Genomic DNA, 25,914 nt, shown 5'->3' with positions numbered 1-25,914 from the left:
TATATGACCTGCTCTACCTCCTGAGCTACAGCTAATTGTTAAATCTAAAGAACTACAAAGTCAAAAAACTTACTAGAAACTAGAAAATAAAAGGACTACACTTACCTGCCAGTTCATTAGTTACACAGTTTTTAGTACCTGGATGCATTTGTTTTCCTTTCAGAACTTAATTCTTTGTGGCGTAGATTTAGCACGGTGCAGAAAACAGTAATTTTGATCCATATCACAAGTTTTAGCTGCTCATCTGAATTTCCCAAATCCACCACATCTCAATGATGCTGTGTTGGACTGAGATTTGTTGACTGTCAAGGCCATTCAAGTTCAGTGAACGCACTGTCAACATCAAGAAGCCAGCACGAAATAATTTTTGACATGCCATATTATCCAGCAGGAAGCAACAATCACACCGTGGTTATAAAGGGATGGGCATGGTCAGCCACAATACTCAGGTACCCTGTGATGTTTAAATTATGCTCAGTCGGTATGACGGGGACCAAAGTATTAACCCCTCCACATTATATTGAACTATTGATACAAGGCAAGACAGATCCATGCTTTCAGGTTGTTGACATCAAACATGTAACATGTGAGCCTGTAAAAATTGTAGCCTCAGTTTCCTGTTCTTAGTTGACAGGAGTGGCATCCGGTATGGTTTTCTGCTGCTGTACCACTAATTCAAGGTTCAAGGTTGTGCATCCAGAGATGCTTTTCTGCATACTGGTGTTGTAACAATGGGTTATTTGAGTTTTTATAGACTTTTTGTCAGCTAGAAGCAGTCTCTCATTCTCCTTTCACCTTTAACCTTTTAGTGTGTGTGTGTGTGTGTGTGTGTGTGTGTGTGTGTGTGTGTGTGTGTCTCCTTTAAGGATTTTTCATAGTAGAGAGAGAGATGAAATGATAATCTAGGAATTTCTCTGGATAGATGGGAGAGAGAGAGAGCTAGTGAGAGTGAGACTGATAGAGGGAATGGGAAAACACCAGGATAAAATAGTTATACCTGAAGACAACTGCAAGACATAATTGCTTCCCATAGTTACTATAAATACAAAAAAAGTTATAAATAAAGAAAGCGATAGCACAATAGATAGCACTTTATGAGAAAGTTTGAGAATGACATGGCCTATGCCATGTCTCCAGCGTTTTTCCCAGCAACCCCCTCCTACCTCTGCTCTGTGTCCTGTAGTTCCATTCGTCTTACATTGTCACCTTGCACCTTGTCACCCACCCTTCACCTGATCATTTTATCAACCTCAGGTGTATCAGTTGTTTCAAGGTTTTGGTTCTAGTTTTATGTTTTGTTCTTTATAAAGTACTTTGTTCTAGCCAGGTTTACCCTTGCCTGATGGTCTGCCCTACCTGCTTTGCATATACAACCAACCTTTGGTTAGCCTCCCTCCATATTCCACTGCCATTCCAAGCTAAATTCCAAAACCAAGACAGAGACTGGTTTCCATTTCTCTCCTCATTTCCCAAAACTATGCTCTCCATCCAGCAGTCACGCTTTCTACAGCTCCCTACGCCATCGATCATCTTTAAACCCAAGTTTTAGCATTAAAGTCTTTAAAAGTTTCCCTGAGTCTGTTTGCTTTCTTTGCATCCACAACAATAAAGTAATTTTGCAACTGTAAAATTACCATGACAGGAATCACAGGATATTTTTAATGACAACTGCAAGTAGAAATCTGGCGTGATAGAAGGAATGCATCCTTGCTTGAGTTGTCAATGTAGCAACTTTGCTTTTTGATATTGCATTGCACTGGAATGCACTGGACAAAACACATCACACTAAATGTTTTTGCCAAGTCATCACAAGTGTTTCTGACACCCCTACTGTGGAGCCAGACTGGTCTGATTAGCATGCCAGTTTTTCCAGCACAGGGATGATGCTGGTCTGTACAAAACCTTTGCTGTTTTAACCTGTTAAGTTTATAATCTGGGCTGTACAATTACTATAAATGTACTGGATTTGGTTTATGTGCTTTTAAAAATTTTTGTGAATAATGAATGTAAATCATAACTGAGATGAGAGTATTAATCTTTGGAACCAGGTGACATCAGTTAGTGATACTGGTAACCAGTTTGAACATTTGTTTGAAAATGAACTGAACACCTCTGGTGCCACTGTCATAGTTGCTGGGTAAATATATTCCTACAGCCAATAACATTTCAATTTTGTGCTGAATTGTCTTTAAATGCTGCAATTTTCCTGTCAAATTATTAAACCTCCTCCCTATTTTTTTTCTTATCAGGAAGAAAAATAGCTCAGAAATTGCATTTAAATCATCCTGCACATTAAACTTCTCCAGTGTATCTCCTGCTAATGGAATTCTTTGAGGTGTGTTATAGTGCGTAGGTTATTAGCTTATAGCTAGTTTCATTGCAATTTTTACAGACTGATGCCTCTGAAGCTGTTGATTAAAATCCTCCCATAACTCCTCCCAGGAATAAATTCCCTGGTCAGCCATCTGCAGTAGAAAATAATGTCAGTAAAATGGCATTTCTAGCTGTGGTCAGGGAGATGCACACGTCTTATTGGCAGTGGATGAGACTGACTCGCCAATCCTATTTTTATTGGAAGGCCATTATTAGACCTAAATTTCAGGTAAACCTTATCTCAGAGTAGCAGCTTCCCAATGGTACCCCCCTCCCCTTTGGTAACATCTAAATGTAATAAAATAATAAATCTAAATAATTGAAGAGCACTAAACCAATTTGCTCATGTTTTGGGCTTATCTAATCAAACAAACAAACTGAAAAAATATACAAATCTAATTTTCCTACTCATAAAAAAGAGAAACAAAAGACAGTGCATATTTAGATCTAAATCAAGCGGGGTCTTGCACTATGCAAAATGTGCTCACTGAAAACAAAGCTCTCAGTTACACAAACACCATCTGCTGGGTTTGCCCAGGCTTTATCTTGACAGGATGAATTAGTTTGAAAAACTGTCAGATACACCCAGCAAAATTAGGTTTTCTCATTTCATAATGAAAGCTGACAGACTGTAATGAAAAACTGCTCGATCTTGAAAACAGCCAAGATGAACTGTAAAAGTCTAACTGGAAAAACTTTGCTGTTTTTTAAAATCTAATTGTACTAGTGTCATGGTCCTGGGTCGTTGACCCAGCGTTTTGTGTTTTGTGATTATTTCCCTCTGTTCTAGTTATTCTGTGTCCTCCCCCCTTGTGTCCGGTTCGGGTTCTAGATTTCCTGTTTTGTTCTGAAAGTCTGTGTCTGTTGTCATTGTGTTCAGCTTGTGTCCTCCAGTCATCATGTGTATTCAGATCAGCTGTTCTTCCCTCCTGTGTGCCATTACTAGTGATGTGCGATACCACTGATTTCCTTTCCGATCCGATACCAAGTAATATTCAGGGTGGTATCGACGATACTGATCCGATACCGATACTTTGTACAAAAACTTTTATTTATTGTATCTCACATTATAGCGTCATAATGATTACAGGACATCAGATTACTTGTTCTTATCACTTAATAATGCAGAGTTCATCATATAGAAATAAAAAAAAATTGAAGTTGTGCTATTTGAAAACATTGCCTCCCTGCAGCACTGAAGGACTCCGTGAGAGACGTCTGTCTCGCCCTAGCAGCACCTGTCCCTCTCCTCCTCTTCAGTTCACCTCAATATACGCTCGTCATAGTCTGTGATATGATTTACTCTGAGGTGTTTGACAAGGTCAGTGATGTTGCCACAACCATACATGCCAACCCTCTCGATTTTTCCGGGAGAATACCGAATTTCAGTGCCCCTCCCAAAAATCTCCCGGAGCCACCATTCTCCCGAATTTCTCCCGATTTTCCACCCGGACAACAAAATTGAAAAACCATATCGCAGAATTCATAGCGCGGCCCAGCCAATTCCAGTCTCCAACAATGACAGCAGCTACTTAGTTTTAATATTGCTCTTATTACTCTTTCTGGGTCGCAAAAAACTTTTAACATATTTTCAGGTGAGAATGTAGCTGTGTAAACTTCAAATATCTGAGCCGATCGACAAATCGTCTTCAAACCCCCGCAGTCTTTCATTACTCAGGTTAAACATGTATAAGTCACTTTGATAACTTAAAAGTGTTGTTTGGCTTTTTCAGTGTTTTATTTGTTCGTGAGTAAATCGGTTTGGCTGAGATTAAAGTTATTCGATTAGATTAAATTAAATTTAACTTTATTAATCCCTCAGGATGGTTCCTCCGGGGTTTTCACACAGCTGAATAAACGTCAAACAGAAAACTAATTAAACAAAGTGTGAGACGGTCGAGAGTTTACGCCAGCGCCCAGTTATATTTTAGATAGCAAGGAGCAGACGGCAGAGTTTCACTCCACCGAGGGAGCTCGTGACGTACTACCCGGCTTTCTTTAGACCGCGAAAGCCGAGTCCTCAGGTGGAAGCAGCCTCTGAATTTGGACACCCCCGCTGTTTCTGGGCCGGCCAATAATAACGGTGACATTTAACATATTTTATCTGATAAATAAACACTGTAACATGTATTCATCACCCCCCCCCCCAACAGCCCTTTTGAATGTCTCCCTAATTCTGATGTCTCAAGGTTGGCAGGTATGGCCACAACACCTCACTTTTTTGCCACATGTATCGCAAACCACGTCTCAGGTGTTTATGGAGGTCAAATACATCCGCACAATTACGCTCAGCCATTGTTGTGAGTGCGCGCGCCAAGGGGCTGCGAGACATTTATACAGCTGTATTTCGCACATAACTGTGAAAGGCGGAAGAGGAAGTAGTTCCTTTGAATGTAGACAATCCGAATGTTATAGTTTCTTTTCACTGTGTTCCTGTTAATGATAAACTACAAATTTACCCTAAATTACTAAAATATCGATATTTTAATGTGAGAATCGATTCTAGAACATAAATGATTGGTATCGGAGGAATCGATATTTCAGGATCGATCCGCACATCACTAGCCATTACCCGATTACCTTGTGTGTGTGTGTATATATAGTGGGTGTCGGTCTGTGTTCGTTGTCGGCTCGTCTGTGTTTCTTGGTATCCTGGTCCTTGGTCTGCGTCTCTCTGCTCCGCTTTGTAAGATTTCAGGTTTGCTCTTTAGTTTCTCCCAGTTTAGGTTTGTCATTACTCATGCTTCATTGCCTGTTTTTGCCACTGCCACCGTGTAAATAAACTTCACTCGTATCATCAGTTTGCTGCATTTTGGGTCCTCCTTTTCCTCCACACCACACGGCTCCCTCCCCCAGCCGTGACAGTACGAGCCGACCAAACATGGACCCAGCGGCATCCGCACCTCCCGAGGAGCTTCGGGAGGAACTAATTGACTCTGTTTCCAGGTTGGTTAACCTATGGCTCGAGCATGAGGGGGAAGAGTGTCTCCGCGCTGTAGAAGCCAGGCTACAGCAGCTCATCTCTGCTCACTCCTGGCTGCTGGACTCTCTTCACCCGCTCGCACAGGACTTCATACTCAACGAACTGCACCTTCACCCACCAGCCGCTACCGCTTCCCAACTCAGCCCGGCGGCGAAGATTTTGCCCGGCCCGGCGGCGAAGATTTTGCCCGGCCCGCCGGAGGTTTTGCCCGGGAGGAAGCGACGATCGCGCCGTCGGCGCATCACCCCACAGCCGAAGACTAGGACTTTGGAACTGCCAGCTGTGGTGAGTGAAAAGGACCCTTTTTCTGTTTTGGACTGTGTGTCTGTTTATTCCGGGGCTGTGTTTTTTGAGTCGGCTGCCCTGCCGGTAGCTCAGTTAGCTGCCCAGCAGCCACTAGCTCAGTTAGCCACTCAACCGTCACCCCCATTACAGTCACAGCCAGACCTATTAGACACTTGGTTACAATCCATAGCTCAGTCAATAGCTCAGTTGACAAGAGACTCATCCGCCTTATTATCACCTATTCAGCCATCGTTGTCACCAACTCCTCCTGCACAACAAGTTAAGTCCATCCAACCCGGAAAGAACTATTTTTCACCTGTTCATGTCAAGCAGAGAGACACACCACATAATATTGTAATCAGTCCTCAAAAGCTGGCCAGCCCAGAGACTGTGACACACTCCAGGGCCTCCCCAGAGGCTGGGTCCCAGCCCCCGGCCGACTCTGGACCCCTGGAGATTAAGAAGCCAGCTGAGGACTGTATCCGGCTGTCGCTGCCCGAGCTGGGTCAATGCTCTGTGCAGCTGCAGTCTGCCTTGTGTTTGCCAGAGGCCCGTGTGCCTGCTGGTTCTGACCCGTGCCTGCCAGAGGCCCGTGTGCCTGCTGGTTCTGACCCGTGCCTGCCAGAGGCCCGTGCGCCTGCTGGTTCTGAACTGTGCCTGCCAGAGGCCCGTGCGCCTGCTGGTTCTGACCTGTGTGTTCCAGGGGCCCCGGTGCCCACTGGTCCAGAGACTGTTTTCGCTGGGGGGCCCGAGGAGCCCGTCCAGCCTCCTGCTTCGCCTGCTGGGGGGCCCGAGGAGCCCGTCCAGCCTCCTGTCTCGCCTGCTGGGGGGCCCGAGGAGCCCGTCCAGCCTCAAGACTCATCAGCTGGGGGGCCCGAGGAGCCCGTCCAGCCTCAAGACTCGTCAGCTGGAGGTTCAGGAGAACCTAGCCAGCCTCCTGCCTCGTCAGCTGGAGGGCCCGAGGAGCCCGTCCAGCTGCCAACTGCAGCCTCATCATCCTCGCCAGCTGCAGCTTCTTCCACGCCTGCAGCGCTACAGTCTCCGGCTTCCACGCCGTCGCCTGCTGCAGCCTCATCATCCTCGCCAGCTGCAGCCTCCGAGCCTTCATCCTCGCCCGGTGCAGCATCGTCATCTGCCTCGCCTGGCCCGGCTTCAGCCTCGTCATCTGCCTCGCCTGGTCCGGCCTCTGCTTCAGCCTCGTCATCTGCCTCGCCTGGTCCGGCCTCTGCTTCAGCCTCGCCTGGTCCGGCCTCTGCTTCAGCCGCGCCTGGTCCGGCCTCTGCTTCAGCCGCGCCTGGTCCGGCCTCCGCTTCAGCTTCAGCCGCGCCTGGACCAGCCGCTGCTTCGGTCTCGTCTGGTGCTGCGACGGCCACGCCACCTTCGGGTCCCGAACTGCCGCCTCGACATCGGCGGTCATCTACCAGGCCGCTGGTGGAGCGTCATCGTCAATATGGACGACCTCCTAGACGCCGCCGCTGCCTTCCGCGCGGTCGGCCTCCAGACTTGTGTCATCGTCGCCATTGCTGTCCGCACGGTCGGCCGCCTGAACGGTTTCCTCGTCGCCGCCGTTGCTGTCCGCACGGTCGGCCGCCTGAACGGTTTCCCCGTCGCCGCCGCTGCCGTGTGCACGGTCGGCCCCCTGAACTGCCTCCACTCCGCCACCGCTGCCTTCCGCTCGGTCGGCTTATGGATCTACGTCGCCGACGTGGCCGGCCTCAGAAGATGAACTGTCCTGGACTTCTGAGTTGTCAGCCTCCGGGCCGGCCTCCTGAACTGTGTTTTGTTCTCGTGCTCCAGCATGTGTGTTTTTGTTTTGGACAATTCTCTCGGTTCGCTGGAGCTTGTGTTGGTCCCTCCGTCCTGGGCCCCCGCCGCCCACCCTGGGTTGGTCGTCTGTTTTTGTTTTGGGCTGTCTGGAGCCAGCCCTTGGAGGGGGGGTACTGTCATGGTCCTGGGTCGTTGACCCAGCGTTTTGTGATTATTTCCCTCTGTTCTAGTTATTCTGTGTCCTCCCCCCTTGTGTCCGGTTCGGGTTCTAGATTTCCTGTTTTGTTCTGAAAGTCTGTGTCTGTTGTCATTGTGTTCAGCTTGTGTCCTCCAGTCATCATGTGTATTCAGATCAGCTGTTCTTCCCTCCTGTGTGCGATTACCCGATTACCTTGTGTGTGTGTGTGTGTGTGTGTGTATATATAGTGGGTGTCGGTCTGTGTTCGTTGTCGGCTCGTCTGTGTTTCTTGGTATCCTGGTCCTTGGTCTGCGTCTCTCTGCTCCGCTCTCCGTTTTGTAAGATTTCAGGTTTGCTCTTTAGTTTCTCCCAGTTTAGGTTTGTCATTACTCATGCTTCATTGCCTGTTTTTGCCACTGCCACCGTGTAAATAAACTTCACTCGTATCATCAGTTTGCTGCATTTTGGGTCCTCCTTTTCCTCCACTCCACACGGCTCACTCCGCCAGCCGTGACAACTAGTCTCTGTTTTCAATATCAGGGGTGTTTTTCTACCGTAAATTGGATGTTCTAATTCCGTTTTGGTCAGAGTTTGATGTTATTTCTGACGTCTGTTTTGTGTTATTCTTGTCAACTGTAAGCAGTTTATTTTGAAATGAGTTTCGCCCCTCTCTGTGTGTGCACTGCTGTGACCTGAGGCATAATGGGATTATCCTGCTCAAGGCAAGACGTAGATGCCTTGAATTCTAATATCAAAGTATTCCTTGCTGTACCTGACACCTCCTTCTCTCTGTGTTTCTCATGCCTGAGTACACTGAGAAGCGATTAGCCCATGAATCGCAACACAGCCCGTGAGCTGTTTCGGCAAGTCATTCACACATTCTGTTGAGTTTTTTTTTCTTTTCTTTTTCTGGTTATTTACAGCAGCATGTACTGTACTTTTGCATGCGCTAGCAGCAGGTTTCTGAGCAAACCAAGTGTCAGCTAATCATATGTAGTTTTTATGTTACCCAAAATGCTGTAGAGAATTCTGAACCACTGTTCTCAGCAAGTCTGAAGCTGTGCTGTGTCCTATAGGCGTCGTTTCCAAGTATGGTGTTGACAAGACATTAGTGCTGGCCAGTGCATTTGCTCTTGCTTCTCATCAGAGACCCTCTCAGCTCCCACACTGCATTATCACAATGCCCTCGGGTCAGTGAGAAGGCCTGCTGTAATTTGAAAAGGAAATTATCTTTTGTAGAACTTACTCAGACAGACAAAAAGTAGGTAGAGAAGAAGAGGACGGGTGGGTGGTTGTAAACAGGCGGTGGGGGAGGGGACTTGATAGGAAGGTGAAACGTTCAACCTCACCGGCAGTCTCCTAAAGGGTTAATGGGAGCGAGGCCTGCAATGAGCTGACATATAACTGGATGGGCAGAGAAGGAGAAGCAGAGACATACAAAATGACATTCTGATGGATTTCTAACTGCCCCATTTCGTGATATGTACCTGCTCATTTATTTATTTATCTCATTTCTTGATGCTCGAGAAAGAATCCATTTTTTTTTTGCTAATGATCAGGTTACACTGCAGGAGCAGGTGGAGTCTCAACGAGGAATTTGATGATTGAGGGGACCAGAAGATGATGCTAATAAAAATCTTTCACTTATTAGGTCAGCGGTCCATTGCCTTTGTCTCTAAGATGAAGCTGGATTGTGTTTTGTGTAACCCAGGGGTTTTAGTCCAGAGAACGATCATTATTACAACTAGTATAAGATGTTAAGATTCATTTCTTTTAAATTATGTACAGAAATTCAAAGTCCACTAAGGATAAAATCATCTAGCTTTGGTGACGTTGTGTCATTTTGTTTTTTCATGAAGCATCTTCACAGCTATTGGATGGATTGCTGTGAAAGTTTTTTGCAGACATACCCACAGAAATAATTTGGAACTTGGCTTTTCAAGACATAATCATGGAATTATAATCAAAGTCAAGCTAAAACATAAATTTCAAAAAAGGCGGGATGCTGTATAAAATGTAGATAAATCTCCCAAACAGATATTTTATTATTAATAGAACATAAAATACATGGCTCAAGAGTTGGGAGTTCGCCTTGTAATCGTAAGGTTGCCGGTTCGAGCCCCGGCTTGGACAGTCTCGGTCGTGGTGTCCTTGGACAAGACACTTCACCCGTTGCCTACTGGTGGTGGTCAGAGGGCCCGGTGGCGCCAGTGTCCGGCAGCCTCGCCTCTGTCAGTGCGCCCCAGGGTGGCTGTGGCTACAATGTAGCTTGCCATCACCAGTGTGTGAATGGGTGGATGACTGAATGTGTAAAGCGCTTTGGGGTCCTTAGGGACTAGTAAAGCGCTATACAAATACAGACCATTTACCATATTAAACATTTAAAGCGAGACAATGCATCGTTTTAAGAAAAATGGTCACTTTGACTTATTTTAAAAACAATCTGAAAACATCTGGAAACTGAAATCAGCAGCAGGTGGACATTGGGAGAGAAATGTTTTTCTATTCTTGCCTAGTATAGGATTCTAACTGCTAAATCATTCTGGGTTTTTTCTGTTGTATTTTTCATTTCATGATGCTCCAAATGTTTTTAGTTGGTGCTAAACTGGACTGCAGACAGGCCAATTTAGAGCCCAGATCCAGACTTCTATAAGGTATGTTGCAGATATAGATGCAGTATGTCCTTTAACATTGATTTAAAGGACATTCCTGAAAAATACATCTCTGGATGAGAGCATATGTGGCTCTAAACCTTATATATGTCTTTCAACATTGATGTGCAAACTACCAATTCCATAGGACTAATATACCCCCATAACATCAGAGGTTTTCTCTTTTGAACTGAGTGTTGATAACAAGCTAGATGGTCCCACTCCTCTTTAAACCAGATCCAGTATCAATTTTTCAGTAAAGAATTTCACATTTAAATTTGTCTGGCCACAAAACAGTTTTCCTCTTTGCTTCAGTCTGCTTAAATGAGCTTTTTCCCAGAGAAGAAGCTGGCACTGTTGGATCACATCCAGATATGTCTTCTTCTTTGCATGACAGTGCTTCGATTTGCATTTGTGGATGGCACAGTGAGCTGTGTTCACTGACGATAATTTATGGGTTTATGATTTATCGTTGTCATGATTTCTGGTGTTCCTGAGCCTGTGATTTCTATGACAGAATCATACTTGTTTTTAATGTCCTGCCACCTGAGGGCCCAGGTGGCAGGAGAAGCAAATATTGATTTTCAATTTTCTGTCTTTTGCACAAACATGTTTCCAGATTCTCCATTTTCCAGAGCCTTTTTTACCCTGGTCCCAAACTTGAGATGTGTTGCCACATAGTACATTTTATTTTGATATCTTTTGATATATTTTCCATGTTCTGTTGCAACTATCTCGGTTTATACGATTTCTTCCTAAGAGGTAAAACTGAAAGTGTAAATCCTCTTCTTTTCCATTTGATGAAACATGCAGATGAATGTCTGCATATTAAAAGTACATTGAAAATTAAGCCATTCTCAGACTATTAAGACTGAAATGAGAGAATAAACTTTAAAAATTAAATCCATGAGCCTTGTCAAAGCTCACACAAAAAAGAAAACTACAAAAGCATACTTACTTTTACTTGGTTTGATGCTAGATTAATGGTTTACTACATTGGGATTGGACATTCATGTACCACCTCCTCACAGCCATATGGAAGTTTACAGGTGACCTTGGTGATTAATAAAAACAATTTATCAAAGTAAATAGCTGAAGATACAAATTTTTGACTCTAAGCCAATGACTGATTTAAGATCTGCTGCCCATGAGGTACAGGGGAACTTCCTCCAGCAGATGTTCCTGACTAATTATCTATTGTTGCAGAAATCCCACAATCCCTCAGTTCCTCTGCTGTCTTCCGGTGGGAGTCTGGTCATTCCTGTTTCATATCCTTGGCTTGGTCTCCACTTACCTGGGGCACTCCTCTCCATCTGTGAGGACAACCAGAGAGACACAAAGACTAGCCCACCACCAGCAGCATACAAGATTATACAAACCTTTAGCCGTCACTTTCAAGTGAAAGCTACTCTCTATCCTCTTGTTTAACCTCAATAGAAGAAGAGTTATATAAAATGCAACAGTCTAGAGCTGTTATGCTGAAGTGTGCTTGGCAAAACATTGTGATGGTGTGGTAAGTGAAAGCCATGTGGCTATTTATGGAAACACACCTTTGTGTGTTCTTAAAGCAATTTTAAAGCAATTCAGTTTCAATTTATGTACTCGGATTCAACAAGTAGATTTAACTTAACATTATCACGGAAAAAGAAAAAATCTAGAATTGCAAGCAGATACATTTGAAGTTACTTTAACAGCAGCGTGCAGACTTAATGTGATGTGAACCCCTTTTCAAAAGTGTTTAGTATCTGAGACGTAAATGAGTTTTCTGCTCTTAACACTGTTGCCTACAATGAGCATGTTGGCACATTTTATAACCAATGAATAATTTAACAAAAGAGCATTAACATGGAGAGAAATTGAAAAAGTGCACATACTTCTACAAATACAGCCTGAATATTTCAGGAGGGAAAGGTCTAAGAAAATCAGTAGGTTTAGCTGCATAACATGAAACGACAGAATACTTCTGTTTCTGTCAGCTGTCTAAAACTCCCCAGCCTGTACTAGCATCTTCCATTCGGACTAATGGACCAGCTGGTTGCAAAAACCCTTCGTATGTGCAGAGAAAACTCCAGCAGCACCTCAGACAGGGCAGGCCGAAGCAGAGCAGAGCTAGAATGGATTAAGATATGCCTGGCTGCCTTTTGCAGTCCTGTCAATGTGGGCTGGGTGTCTTTGCTGCACAGATCAGAGAGACGCAGGAAGGTCATTGCCACTGGGAAAAGGAGGCAGTGAAAATATTGTCCTGACAAGATGTAGAGTGACTTTTGTAACCTGAGGCTTGTGTTTTAGATTAAACCATGTTGGCTGATAGAAGAGGTGACGTCAAAGGAGGTGTAAGGGAGGGAATTGAAGGTGTTGATGTCGACACCTTTGAATTAGCAACTCTCTCCTTCAAATCAGTTTTCATAAGAATTATGATGAATAACTGATCAAAGGTTGTTTATTTGCTGCTCATTTCTGGACTAGAAAGTTGAAAATGTAAGTCTTAAATAAGTAACAAAATTCACAAGACTGCAATACGAAGCTGAATATTACACATATAAACTGTATTATGATATATTGTAGATCTCTGCAATTGTGTATGTGTGATACATATACCCCCAAAAATTGATTCTGTTCATCTGGATGTCGCATTCCCATTGGAAACGCTATGTCCACATGAACAGAATCAAACTTTTGGGATTTACTTACCTGGATGATTGAGCATACATCAAGACACATGATACATATATACTGCTCAAAATAAATAAACAGAATATAGCATCAAGTCAATTAAGTAGAGGCCACTGACAATTTTTCCTTCTTTATTTGTGTTGACTGTTTTAACCCCCCTAATTTTCCTTTGGGCTAGGGTCAGTGTTACCACAGTTAGCACGAGGCAATACCTGGACCCCACTGAGGATGCACAGGTAATGTAACTCTTCCAGGATGGCACATGCCATTGCCAAAAGGTTTGCTGTGTCTCCAAGCACAGTGTTAAGAGCATGGAGGAGATTCAAGGAGACTGACAATTACTCTAGGAGAGCTGGAGAGGGTCATAGAAGGTTGTTAACTCATCAGCATGTCTGGTATTGAGTCCTTTTTGCAGAGAGGAACAGGACAAGCACTAGAAAATAACCTCCAGGAATCGGAAACATAGTTCATTAGAGTGGCCTGAGGGCCTGACATTCTCTACGAGCCCTGTGCTCATGCCTGCACCATGGAGATCATATGGCATTTGCCATCAAATACCATAATTGGCAGATCCACCACTGGTGCTCTGTGCTTAAGCGCTTTGTGTGCTCAGAGTAGAAAAGCGCTATATAAGAACCAGCCCATTTACCATTTACCATGATTTACCTCTTCAGGCTAGGCACTGGCACTCTGATTGCCATTAGGTATTGCTATGAAATCCTTGGGCAGTGTCAGACCCTGCGCTGATACAGTGGTTCCTCTTGATGTAAAACAATCCTAGCCTAATATGAGACTGTGTCCTTCAGTAGTATCAATTCATGAAGGAATTGACACCATTGACTGCCCCATGTCCCGCCCCCTGCCCCAATGCTTGCCTGTACTAAATCAAATAGAGCACCTCTGGGAAATGTTTCCATCCATCCAGCGCCACCAGGTTGCACCTCAGACTGTCCAGGAGCTGGAAGGTGATTTCCACAAAAGTCTTTAAAAACTTCTGTCTCAAACCAGCTTGCTTTTAAGAAAAATTCTTAAAATGTATTTCAATTTTAGACATTTATTTCTTTATACCTTAATAATGTATCTAAACAGCTGGGTATCACAGGTTTTACTCAAGCTGGATTAAATAAAAAACATTTGTAGAAGAATATTTTCAGCCACAGATTAATTAGTTTCCTGATAATTCAAAAAACATTTCCAAGTGCAACACTGTAGCCCACCGTGTTTTTGTCATTGATGGATGTTTATAAGCTACATACGACACTGGCAATAGAGAATGAAACGCTTTTAATTGGATCTCTTTATTGTTTGTTTGACTCTTTTCATTTAACTAATGGTAGGAAATATATACATGTTGATTTTTAGTTTTGAAAGAAATTGTGTTATTGTCATTTGGGTGGTATTAAAGATCTGTGTGCATGCTGCAGTGAGTAAACACGTTGAACACAGAGACTTTTGAATCTGATTTCAAAGTAGCTTGGCACAAATCTTAAATGACACATTTAAATGCATGTAGACTCATTTAAAGAAAAAAATATATCCGATAATGGACCAATAGTATTGACTTTAGAGGATACTTTTTTCTTATTCAAACTGCTTTACTGCTTATTAGGTCTGTATTTTATGGAACCATTGTGCCGATTTTGCAGTTTAGGTGTGGTTCTGGCAAGGTCCAGAATATCACAGCAGCACTCCCGATTAGTTTGGCTGATTCAGGGTTGTTAGCCATTTTTTAATTTCCCATTAGACCTACGAAATTCTATTCATGTTTCTCTCAGGTAACCCATTAATTTGCTGTGATGCATGTGAGATGGTGAGTGAGGGCTCTTTGCCAAGAGTTGGTTAGCATTTTATGCATAAAAGAAATACAGAGTGGAGCAGATGGTTACATTAGGGACTGATGATACTGACACAATGCAGCATGTGAATGTATCTTTGTGTGCAGGTGTGACTAAATTACATACTTATTCTGTTTGTTTTTATTAAGATATTAGAATGTGATGATGTGCATAGAGCCTGTGTTTTATGTGTGTCTTTGTATTTTGTATGTGCTTTAACTGTATAGGATACAGATTGAATTTGCACAACTGCAGAAAATGAAAAGTAAAATCAAACACCGAGCAATGTATTAAAATCCATCAGTGTTTTGATCTGCAAAGATAGGAAATGCTTGCTCATGGAGACAGCACATTTTTGCCTGTGGTGTCTGAACAAGTGAGGCCTGACAGAAGGCTTGGCTGACTCCACACTGCAGGACTTCACTTTCATTAAACTCCATGTGAATCTCAGCACACTTTTCCATTGTTGTCTGCACAGGGCCACCATTTTTCATTTTGCTATATACTGTTGGTTTACCACAGCGTGACTCTGAGCTTATGAATGTGCTGTAACAGAAGTTTGTGGATTTAATTATGTGATATAGCATCACAGCAAGGGGCAAATAAAACAGGCCTAATCACTAATAATAAATCTAAACTGTACATTTCACATGCATCTGGGGTTGCAACTAATGATTATTTTTATTGTTCACAAATTGTACTCTTAGAACCATATTGTTTTTTATAGGTACAGGCAGTGTTGTTCAAGTTACTTGAAAAAAGTAATTAGTTACTTATGACTGATTATATCTCCAAAAAAGTAATCCCATTACCATGCTGATTTCTTATTTTCAGAAGTAATTAGTTACTTTTTAAAAACATGATATACAACCTGAATACTTAATAAAGCAATAGACCTTTCAGCCCAATTCTATTTTTTATGCATAATCCATCATATAAAATGTAATCAAATGGAAACGTTTCTTTTTAAAAGTTGTTTTATTAGTTTTAATCTTTTCATTTTATGCACATTGCATTAAGCAAAAATGTAATTATATGCAACATTCTCTGACTTGAAGAAATTTGTTTAACATTTAAACCTATTTTCTGCATATTCCAGCACATAAAATAAAATAATATTTTTTGTTTACACTCACTCTTTCAAATAGATGCAAGTAAAACACAGCAAAAACTAAATAAAATCAAAGATTCAGCGGCACTAAGTCCTGTCTCTCTTAAATCTATTTTCACCTGTTTAGCAGGAGTGGAGCAAGCGGAGGTTTGCCTGGTGCCACAGTGATCATGTCAGTGGGGGGGATCCGGGGGTTACTCTGTGAATTTCACATTCCCGTGGCAGCGTGCTAGGTGCTTGCTCAGATTTGAAGTTTAATTTTTCACAGTAGAAAGAAGTTTTCTTCCCATGCAGCGTGTACAGTGGACACTATTGTTTTTTGTCACTTTTTTACAGAATCACACTCAAAGTAATTTCAGTACTTCCACGCTTTTACCGCTACATGGTCGTACTCTCTCCCACACTCCATATTATCCATTGTTGATGTACACACGTCTGTTGCTGCCACGGACGTTGCACGAGACACTCTCACAAACAAAATCACGGTTTAGTAACACAGTAATACAGCGTGCTTACTGGAAAGTAACAGTAATCGAATTACTTTTGTAATAGTAATCCCTTAGATTACTTGTTACTTGAGAAAAGTAATCAGATTAGAGTAACACTTTACTTGTAACAAGTTACTGCCCATCTCTGGTACACATCTCTGCCATCTTTCGGTTACTGCCGATCTCTGGGTACACATATCACAAGTTTTGCAAATGAAATGTCTGGTAATGATCAATAAATGATGATGTGGGTTGTTTTCAGTCAGAGCAACAGCTAGGTTTGATTGACACAGAACATTGATCTCAGATGTCAATAGTTTTTAAATAAGAGTGCCAAAGATAGAAATTATTGGCAGAGCACAGGGGTCTCATTGTACTGAATGCATATATGGCTAGATAGATGAGCAGACAAAGAGAAGAATCAAATAAGTGACTGAGAGGTTTATTGACTTATTTTATCCCCATTTAGTGACATTTCTCTACTATTTAATTGCCATAAAATGATCAGAGGAACAAAATGTCATAATGCAGTCCTTTCAGTTCAAGCGCCTTTTGTAGAGGGCCAGATAAAAAAGTCTTTATGTCAATTGTAAGATGAATGCATTTGACAATAGCAATACCTTCCCAGTTTCCATAGCCTACTCAAATAAATATGTTAGCCTGAATTCACTGCTGATATTCACTAGCTGTGATTTTCTTATTACTTACTTTACTGAAGATGGCAGCCCATCTAAAATGTTAATAGGCATCTAAGCCTGACGTGTATTTAAAGTGAAGTATCAGATTTCAATCTATCATGCAAACCCTCCTCCCAGTAATAAAACATATATTTTCAAAGATGCATATCATGGTGTTATGTTTGTCATAATTTTCAAAGGTGGCAAACATGAAAGCCGTAATCAGTGTGAAGATGAAAAGAAGCAAAGGAGCCCTCATGGAAGAACCTCTGAGGGGCTGGAGACATTGCAATTATAGAAACTATTGACTTGTGTTTCCCAAGGTATGATCAATTGCAGTGAAATAATGACATCTCTGTGTTGTTTTGACCCATTCACTGCGAAGGCAATTTATTTTGTGTGACAGGAGGCTTGCAAGGGACAACTCAGCTGATGTGTGCCAGAGATCAGGCAGAGGAGAGATCTCAGCTGGAAAGACAGAGAAGAGAATCAGAGGAAGGTCACTACTTTGTACACTGGCCTCTTTTACCAAATGTTTTCTTCTTTTTTTTTAAAGTACTTAGCCTCTCTTTTGATCATCTTCACAGTTGTTTTAATTTATTGTAATTATGTATTTGCATTTTCACAAGATTCCTGTGCGTGTAGAGTGTTTATAAATAAATATTCCCCCGTTATTCTCCAAATTACAGCATTTTAATGTCACTGATGTCATGTAAACACAGACTAATTAAATATGGAAATAATAATGAGAGTCAGTTGAGGAGTGTGGCAGGATCTTTTTTTTTTTTTTTTTCTTCTTTTTTTTGCCTGTCCCGTTTGGCTCTTTTGCCATCAGAATTGTTGTCTAAAGGCAAAGAAAGATGCCCAACGGATTTACTTTACCAAATTGACCATCCCAGCCTTGCCGTAATGGTCCATTTGATTCACCTTTTATTGTTTCTTTTATTTTCACTTACTGAATACGGGACAGACTTGACTGGGGGAAAGAAGGGGAGAAAGAAAGAGGGAAAGAGAAACAGCTGAGAAGAGGGACGGGGGAGAAGGGCAAAAGACAAAAACCAACTGGGCTCCTTTGATCAGCTCCATCACCTAGTGGGGGTGGGGGGTCATAGTTTGGTCCCGCCTTCACTGTTGTGATTGGTGTGGGGGTAGGGACAGGCTTAGAGCGTCGGGGGGTTCCCCGGAGGCATCTTCCTTGGGGGGCTCAACCCGGGGTAGCGGTCATGTCCGGTTAGGGGCTCTGTTGGCTCTCAGGTGACTGTTTCCTCGTGGCTGCGTGCAGCGGGGCTAGGGGAGGGTCTGTGCTGACGGACGTGGGTTACTGACCTGGTAGCCTGGCTGCCCCTGGGTGGGTCCGGGATGGGCGTGAGGTTCTGGGGGCGCTCCGTCTCTGGGCTGGGACCCGGATCGGGCCTCGGGGGCTTGGGTCCTGGTTGGTGTGTTGCCGGGGTTGTGGGCGGGTGGGTGCATGGGGGCCCAGCCCTGGAGCAGGGTGCCGCCGGTGCATCGAGCCACCTGGGGGGCTCTTCAACTGGTGGGGGAGATTGTCACATCTTGCAGGAGCTTTCCTCTCCTCAGGAGCTCCCTCTGCAGGAGGGGGAGATACAGGAGAGGTGGAGGAAGATCTCAGCCTGGGTGTTTATTGTCTTATGTAGTCTGGAAGATGAGTGGATGGTGGGGTGGGTGCAGTTTTCTCTGTGGTGGGGTTGGGTGGACTGTCCCGGGCTCTGTGGGGCCGGGAGGCGCTGCTGCACTGGGCCCCGGTCTGGATGGGCCTGGGCCCCCTTTCCCTGGTGGGTCGCGGAGTATGGGGGTGCCTACTGGGGTCAGCGGGGGAGCTGGCCCCAGGGAGGGGTCACTTGCCCCTCCCTTCCTTCCCTCCCCATCTCCAGCTGCCTCCCTCTTCCCGCTCCACCACAACCACCCACACATGCAGGACCTTGGAGTAGGGGTATGTCACCAGGGTGCAGAGGAGGCTACCCCCCCCCCCCCCCCCCCCCCCGTCCCCTTCTGGCTGCCTCTGCCTCAATTTTATCCCACAACTTAGACATTCACATTACTCACACTCTCATTACACATACATATAGGATCTTGGGGGTGGGCACGATACACGGAGTCCAAAGTACCATCAGGGTGTACACCCCACCCCTGGCGTCGTTGCCCACCTCTCAATTTTAAATACACGTAGACATTGAGGGCTAGCAGGAGGGACCATGCGCTTACCTGCTGCTCTCTGGCAGGTAGCTACATGCCCTCCTGGGTTTTAAATGCACCTTAGAACACAAATGCATCAACACTACAATGAGCGGGTGGAGGGAGGTTTGGAGTCTTCTCTCACCCCCGTTCTCTGCGACCTGCTGGAGCGGGGGGGCTAGGAGGAGGAGTTGGCCGTCCGACTGCGGTCTGGAGTGTGGGGCGTTCCTGCTGCTGCAGAGTCGGGGCGGTCTGCCTCCCCCCACCGCAGGGAAAAGGGTAACACCACCTGGGTCTGGGTGCAGTTCCCCCCTTCAGGGGCAAGGGTACCTAGACCCGGTTTGTAGAGTACGCTTGGGGAGTGTGATCGTGTGTACAACGTCTCTTTATGTCTGTCTCCACGTTGGTTGAGTGTGGAGTAAGTGCATATGAGAGCATGAGGGTGGGAATGGATGTTTGTATCTGTGTGTGCCTGTATGTCTGTGTCTATATGTCAGGTTGGGTGTCAGGCGCCACCTCTCTGGGGACATCTCAGGCCCTCCAAGGTTTGGAGGCCTATCTCCCCCTACCACCACTTCCCCTGCCAGTGGCGGACCCCCTCAGACATCGGTGCGTTGGTGGTTCTCTGTGTCCGGGGATGGGCGTCCAGGTACACACCGGCTCACTCCTTGGCGGCCGCTTATCGGGGCCTGGAGCCTGGGGCTCGCTCGGGCCACTTCGGAGGTGGGGTGCCCCCGGCCTCTCGGCCTGGGGCTCGGTCACTCAGGCGCGGCTGGCTGCCGGCGGAGCTCACGGGCGCGTCACTGCAACTCCCCCTGGCTTCTGCTCCGCGGCTGCTGAGTGAGCCCTCAACTGGGACTCTCCTCAGCTCTTTCTGGGACAGTGGCGCGGCTGCCCCTCTGTTGGTCTTCCTTGGTCTCTTGTGTTCTGGGGGCCTCTCGATGTCTGGAGTTTTGATCTCCTCCATACCTGCTTCATGCCCTGGAGGACGGGGCTGTGGCCCCCCCACACCCTCTAGCAGATTATTACAGGAAGGAACCTTTTAAAAAACAAAAAACAAGCGCGTCCATGCTCACAGGTGTACACACGGGTGATCACACCCACAAACTGCACCCTTTTTGGCTCCTACCTCAGGGCACACTGTGTTCTGTTGGTCTTGTGTGCTGCACAGTGGTGTTTAGTGTTTGGTATTTGCTGTCGTATTCCCATGTATCATTGTGGTGTTGTTTGTTCTGTTGCTCTTGTTCTCTTCTGCTTGTTTTCTTTTTTCTTTCTCAGCAGGTGACCCAGGTGATTGATATATGCATTTTTTTCTTCTCTGCCCGTGTGGCAGGATCTTTAACACTTTCCCATAGTTTTGATAATCAGGATATGATAGATTAAACGCTAGGATTAACAGATCAATGAAAACCTCATCACCTCCAACCAGTCACCGCAGAAGGCTTGCCCTCCCTGATCTTGGTTCTGCTAGAAGTTTCTTCCTGTTGAAACTGAGTTTTTCCTTCTCACTTTTGCCAAAGGGCTTGCTAATCACATAATACAATATGTATTAATGGTATTATTGTAGGGTCCCTACCTTACAATATAAAGTGTCTTGAGGCAACTGGTGCAATATAAATAGAAGTAAATTGAAAATTCAATTTCCTGATTATTATTATTATTGCTGTGCAAATCGAGACCTTTCAGCTTAAATTTAAATTTAAATGGTGTTTTCCCCCCATATGCATGTACTTTCACAAATAATTCAGGATTTAATTTAGACATTTTCAAATATATGTTGTCTAATGTTATGTTATGTTACATGTTACACACAGTTTATCTGTGAATCTTGATAGCGTCCCTCCCTTATGGAAGACTGTTTCTGCAAAATAAATAAATAAATAACCTGAAATTTTGACTTATGGATGGAAAAAAATGTTTTGCAAAAAACTTTTTTACAGTGGTAAAAACCAGCTTGGAGCCCTTAACTGGACACGCAGGAGAACATGGATAGATGGTTTGATGGACAGATGAATGGCTCGAAGCTGAAGTACCCTTATAATAGGCTGACATAGCTAAAGGTGTATGTAAGGCTACAATCTGACACTGGTTTGTGTCTTTCTACCCTACATCTGTACTCTCATATAATAATAATAATAATAATGGATTGGATTTATATAGCGCTTTTCAAGGCACCCAAAGCGCTTTACAATGCCACTATTCATTCACTCTCACATTCACACACTATCTCAACTCTGTGATTTTTTTTCAGTCTTCTGTGTTACTTTGAAAGAAAAGGAAAAAAGAAAACCTTCCAAAACTTTATTCACTGTGTTATTGTGTCATAATTTAACTTGTCTACCTGTCTACTCAGCATTTTCCTGTCCCTGTTGGCAGCCAAAGACCTCGGTGAATCTTCACAGCTCTCCAGAGAAGCTGAGGTTCACTGCTCTTCATCAGGTGTGTGCTCTGGTCCATACTTTATATTGTGCTACGTGTGAGAGTATTTGTTTAGGAAGTGACAATATGAGATTAGCTAGACTAGATTAGATAAGACTCCCAATAAATCAGTGAATTTTGCTCTTAAACTTGTTGAACTAACATGCATGTTATGTTACAAAAGCACCGAATGCTAGGAAAATGAGCAGATCATGGGGAAAAAAACAAAAGAGCAAAAAATGTATGCTGACTTCAGGCGTAGGCATATTGTTAAAAGAATCTGAAAATTAATACATACTGTATAGTATGTAGTGTGGATTTGGGAGATGGAATATCTGTGTTGTTGCTGCTTGTGCTGATCATATTGCTCTCCTTTGCCCCCTCAACTGGGGAACAGTTCAGCTATTGCCTGACTTAGCAGATAACTGTTTATGGAGATTACTGCCCCCAGATCTGCTTGTGGTTAATGTCTTTGCACCTGCTGGCTGCTAATTTCTGCTCTTAAGCTTATGCTGATCTGCCCGCAGTGTTTTCTACTGAATTAAGTAAGAATTAATTTTCTTTTCTTTCTCCATTATATATTCTGTGATGTTATATTGTGTAGAAGAGAAATAATGTAGCTTTGAATATTTTCCTTTTGGGCCTTTATTATCGTTTTGTACTGAATTAGTTTTGCATCATTGTCTCCACTATTGTTTCCTCCATTTCAGAAATGCTCTACTGGTTAACTTAAAACTTTGTAATATTGGCATTTAGGAAATACAAGTATGCTCATAGTCAAATTGCATTTTTTCTTCACTGTCCAAAAAGGAAACTTGGAATTTGTCACAAATTGCAGGGGTAGACATTTTAGATGTACAGCATCTGTGAAATATCTTGCAGCTCTGATACAGACACATAGACACATGGACGCACATCTACAAGCTAATATCTGTGGACTGATGGTCTTAAGGAGCCCCTGTTTGTACCTCTCATGTTATAGAACGCATTTTTGCTGAATTCAAAGAAACTATTACTTTATCTCAAAAGGTCATTAAAACACATTTCTGTTTTGGATTCATTTCCAGAATCATCAAAGACAGCATTATATTAAGCATTTCTTTCATCTATTTTTAAAAAGGAAAAAAGTTCCTGGGATTTATTTAGCATATTCTATGACAAATCATTATACACTACAAAAGCTGTTATTTTATAACTGACAGACTATTATGACAAATCTATTAGACCATTTCTCTATGTAAGGTTTATGCCACAGCTTCCTTAAATTAACAGTAAGCAGTCTAATACATTTGGTAAGCTTCATATTCACGAAGCTGATCAGTGCTCTTGTTCATGCATAACCTCTGCTGCCTCAAAAGTTACAGCCCACTCTGTATCCGCTATCCTGTTGTCACAGTATAAGCTATATGCTTAGCCTACAAAGCTGAACGGAATTGGGGTACTGCAAAAAAAAAAAAAAATACAATTGATTAATTGTATTTCTAAATTAATTAAATGTATATATATATATTTCTTAATGATTCATGAGATGGTTGTACTTTGGCTTTCTCATTATTTAAACAATATAATCATTAAATACAACATGTACATTATATCAGCCTGAGAGTTGCAGCCTGAGAGTTACGTGGCCAAACCCAGACCATTTGTTTTCCAGGTGGAGGATTCTTTCATTTTTTAACAATTTATACCATAATAATTTACAGTTCATATTTGTGATACACAGTATAAACTATTTGTTTTGATAGACTAAAAAAATTAGTCTTCCTGCCATCTTGCTTTTATGTATCTGAATACGATTTAGAATCTATCACATCTATTCTGTGCATGCAATATTTTACACTACACATAACTTACTTTAAATGACTTAACTGTATTAAGACTTTTCCCTACCTGTCGCCTCAGTCATGGCCTCCGCATGCTTATTGGGGATGAGCTTATCTGTTGCTCTGATGCTACAGAAGCATTCCATTAAAAATTGTTATTCGATATTCCATGGATCACTGGAACCTTTAACCCTTATTTATGTCTTAAAACACTAGGATATGTGTGATTCATCATATATCTACTGAGCTCTAGCAAATACTCTAGGCTAAAAATCTTGGTTATATCAAATGTTATGCTAGCCTTGTAGCCTATGCTGGCAATGTAGCATTTTGCATTTTCTCTGTACTTGCTGAAATTTCACCCTCCAAAGCGTGAAATGCCAACACGATGGGGATAAAAAACAAACAAACAAAAACATCACCCAAGATAAATGATTAATTTGTTGAATGATTTTGCTGCTTCATTGGTATTTTTACTTGTGCAGTGTTTTACTGCATTAGCTTACTGTTCATATTGTTCAGTTATCAGGCCACATAGTCTCACATAGTTGTTTGTTTGCTTCTAAATTTAATACCACTGTCACGTACGAGAAGTTTGAGTCCCCTCAGATTCCTCTTCTTGGCATTGCAGCATGTTTTTCATTTCTCTTTTACTTCCCTAAAGAGACTCACGTGTTGGGAAATCTTTCCTTGGGGCTTCCTGTAGACATTATACTGGTATCTCCAAATTAATGTAGTGATGATTTATTGATGGTAAAATGCCACATGTAGTGCCTTTAATCAAAGCTAAAATGTTTATCATCAACAGAGCCTTCCTTGTGGACTTGCACTGCATGTGAATTTCTTGTTTAGATGAAGTAGCAGTTCGAAGTGATCATCACTTGTGCTTTTCAGCAAAATGCTCTTCAAAATGAACTCCTTTCTTACACTCACACATCTGTATTTTGCTCTGACACAGACAAATGGGACAATTGCGGACAGTAGAAAAAGTACTCCAAGTCCTCTTGCTTCTTCACAGAAAACGATCCATCAGGCACCCCCGACCCCTCTGCCCATGCCTCTGCCTTGTCTGCAAATCGCTTAAATCCCAATCCCAGTTCCACCCACACATCCATCCTCCCTTTATTACTACTCTCTCTCATGTCTGAATGGCACATCTTGGGCACAAGAACCCTTTAATCCTTTTACAGGAAGACCTTGCAGAAAAGCTAAGCCTGATTGGTAAAAGGTTAACACAGAGTTTTTAAATAAATACAGTAAAATATAGTATATTAAAATAATAATAATATAGTAAAACCGATAATATACTAAAACATTTTTGTCATTATTTGTTAACTCCTTCACTACCCTCTATGGCTGTGATATAATCTTTGATTATTTGATTACTAGCTTTGGACGGTATTATGCTATTGCACAATGCAGGGTTTATAGCAATCGGTACCTTGAAAATAATACATGCCTTTCTTTTGATTAAGCTCTACAGAGCTTTTATCACTCAAGTGAAGTATCTGCTGGTGGATGAACAAAGCTGAGCTCAGTAAGCTGTGAAAATCATGATTAGTAAAGAAATAAACTTAGGGATTTTGTTTCATTTTATAATAAAAAGCAAGCCAACATGCAGGAAGATACCCACACAACTTGCTTGTTAAATGTCATCAAATCCTATGTATGCACAAAGGTAGCAACAAATTTTGCAAGTTATGTAGTGAAAATGTAAATGTTAACCTGTGACTCTAAAAGTTAAAAATAAATCACGCAGTGTGGCTAACATTGGAAATGCTAGCACTAACAGTTTACTTTCTTTGTAGGTTAGAATCCATCAATGCGCTGAATCTGTTATTGTGGTCCCAGGTCATAGGCCCAATTTATCCTGACACAGCCAACATGCATCATTTTCTAGATCAAAATTCTGCCGGACTGCATTGATTTTACAAGATGTCATCTGTCTCACTTTCTACCTTGTTGGTTTACAACATCCATCGTCATATCACATACCCCTGGTGGAATGTCAAGATTGTATGAGGTATGAAAAATGAATACCACCCAAGTGTACTAGTTACTTTCTGTGACTGGTAGCACAGTCTGCCATATGTTGGGCACAAATGAAAGCAATTACAAGCTATTCTGTCCCCTGTTCAGTTCGTTGTCTTCGAGCGGTGGAGCATGAGAGAAATCGCATGGCCGACTGGAGGTGATGTGGGACTCAAGGCCGGGTAACGACAGGTGACTAGAGTGCATTCTGGACTGCCCTGCCACTGCACTGAGATCTTGTTCAGAGCCGAGTTCTGCTGCAGCTGATTCCAAAACCTCTGCCTCAGCTAAAGCTGCTGCAACGTCTTTCTCTTGCTTCAGTGTGGCCAGAGCAGCCTCCATGCGTGCTTCTTCTACTCTCAACTGGGCTTTTCCCACCATGAGTTCAGTTTCTTTATTGGTGGAGTGAGCACACACTGCTTCAGCTC

General features: G+C 43.0%; 1 protein-coding gene across 1 annotated transcript; it reads left to right on the top strand.

The window, feature by feature from the left end:
• The first annotated feature begins 5,199 nt into the window (after positions 1–5,199).
• On the top strand, positions 5,200–24,539 carry LOC146632720 (uncharacterized). The gene is made up of 6 exons (XM_085353550.1): positions 5,200–5,641; positions 5,888–6,229; positions 6,308–6,442; positions 6,524–7,525; positions 21,591–21,653; positions 24,414–24,539. The coding sequence occupies exons 1-6, from the start codon at positions 5,255–5,257 to the stop codon at positions 24,537–24,539; spliced, it is 2,055 nt and encodes a 684-aa protein (XP_085209676.1). The 5' UTR covers positions 5,200–5,254.
• The last annotated feature ends 1,375 nt before the right edge of the window (positions 24,540–25,914 follow it).

This window comes from Diplotaxodon limnothrissa, linkage group LG5, assembly GCF_057381915.1.
Source record: "Diplotaxodon limnothrissa isolate DT_005_m linkage group LG5, D_limnothrissa_male_GT1.1, whole genome shotgun sequence".
Lineage (NCBI taxonomy): Eukaryota > Metazoa > Chordata > Actinopteri > Cichliformes > Cichlidae > Diplotaxodon > Diplotaxodon limnothrissa.
Note: the sequence above shows the minus strand (reverse complement) of the source record. Positions and strands in the feature narration are given on the sequence as shown.

Excerpts from the sequence above, each read along its gene's own strand:
- LOC146632720 (XM_085353550.1), top strand. The coding sequence starts at position 5,255 with ATGGACCCAGCGGCATCCGCACCTCCCGAGGAGCTTCGGGAGGAACTA. Across the intron at positions 6,443-6,523 it reads CTGGGGGGCCCGAGGAGCCC|CCCGTCCAGCCTCAAGACTC; the intron begins GTCCAGCCTCCT and ends GGGCCCGAGGAG. Across the intron at positions 21,654-24,413 it reads GGTTCACTGCTCTTCATCAG|ACAAATGGGACAATTGCGGA; the intron begins GTGTGTGCTCTG and ends GCTCTGACACAG.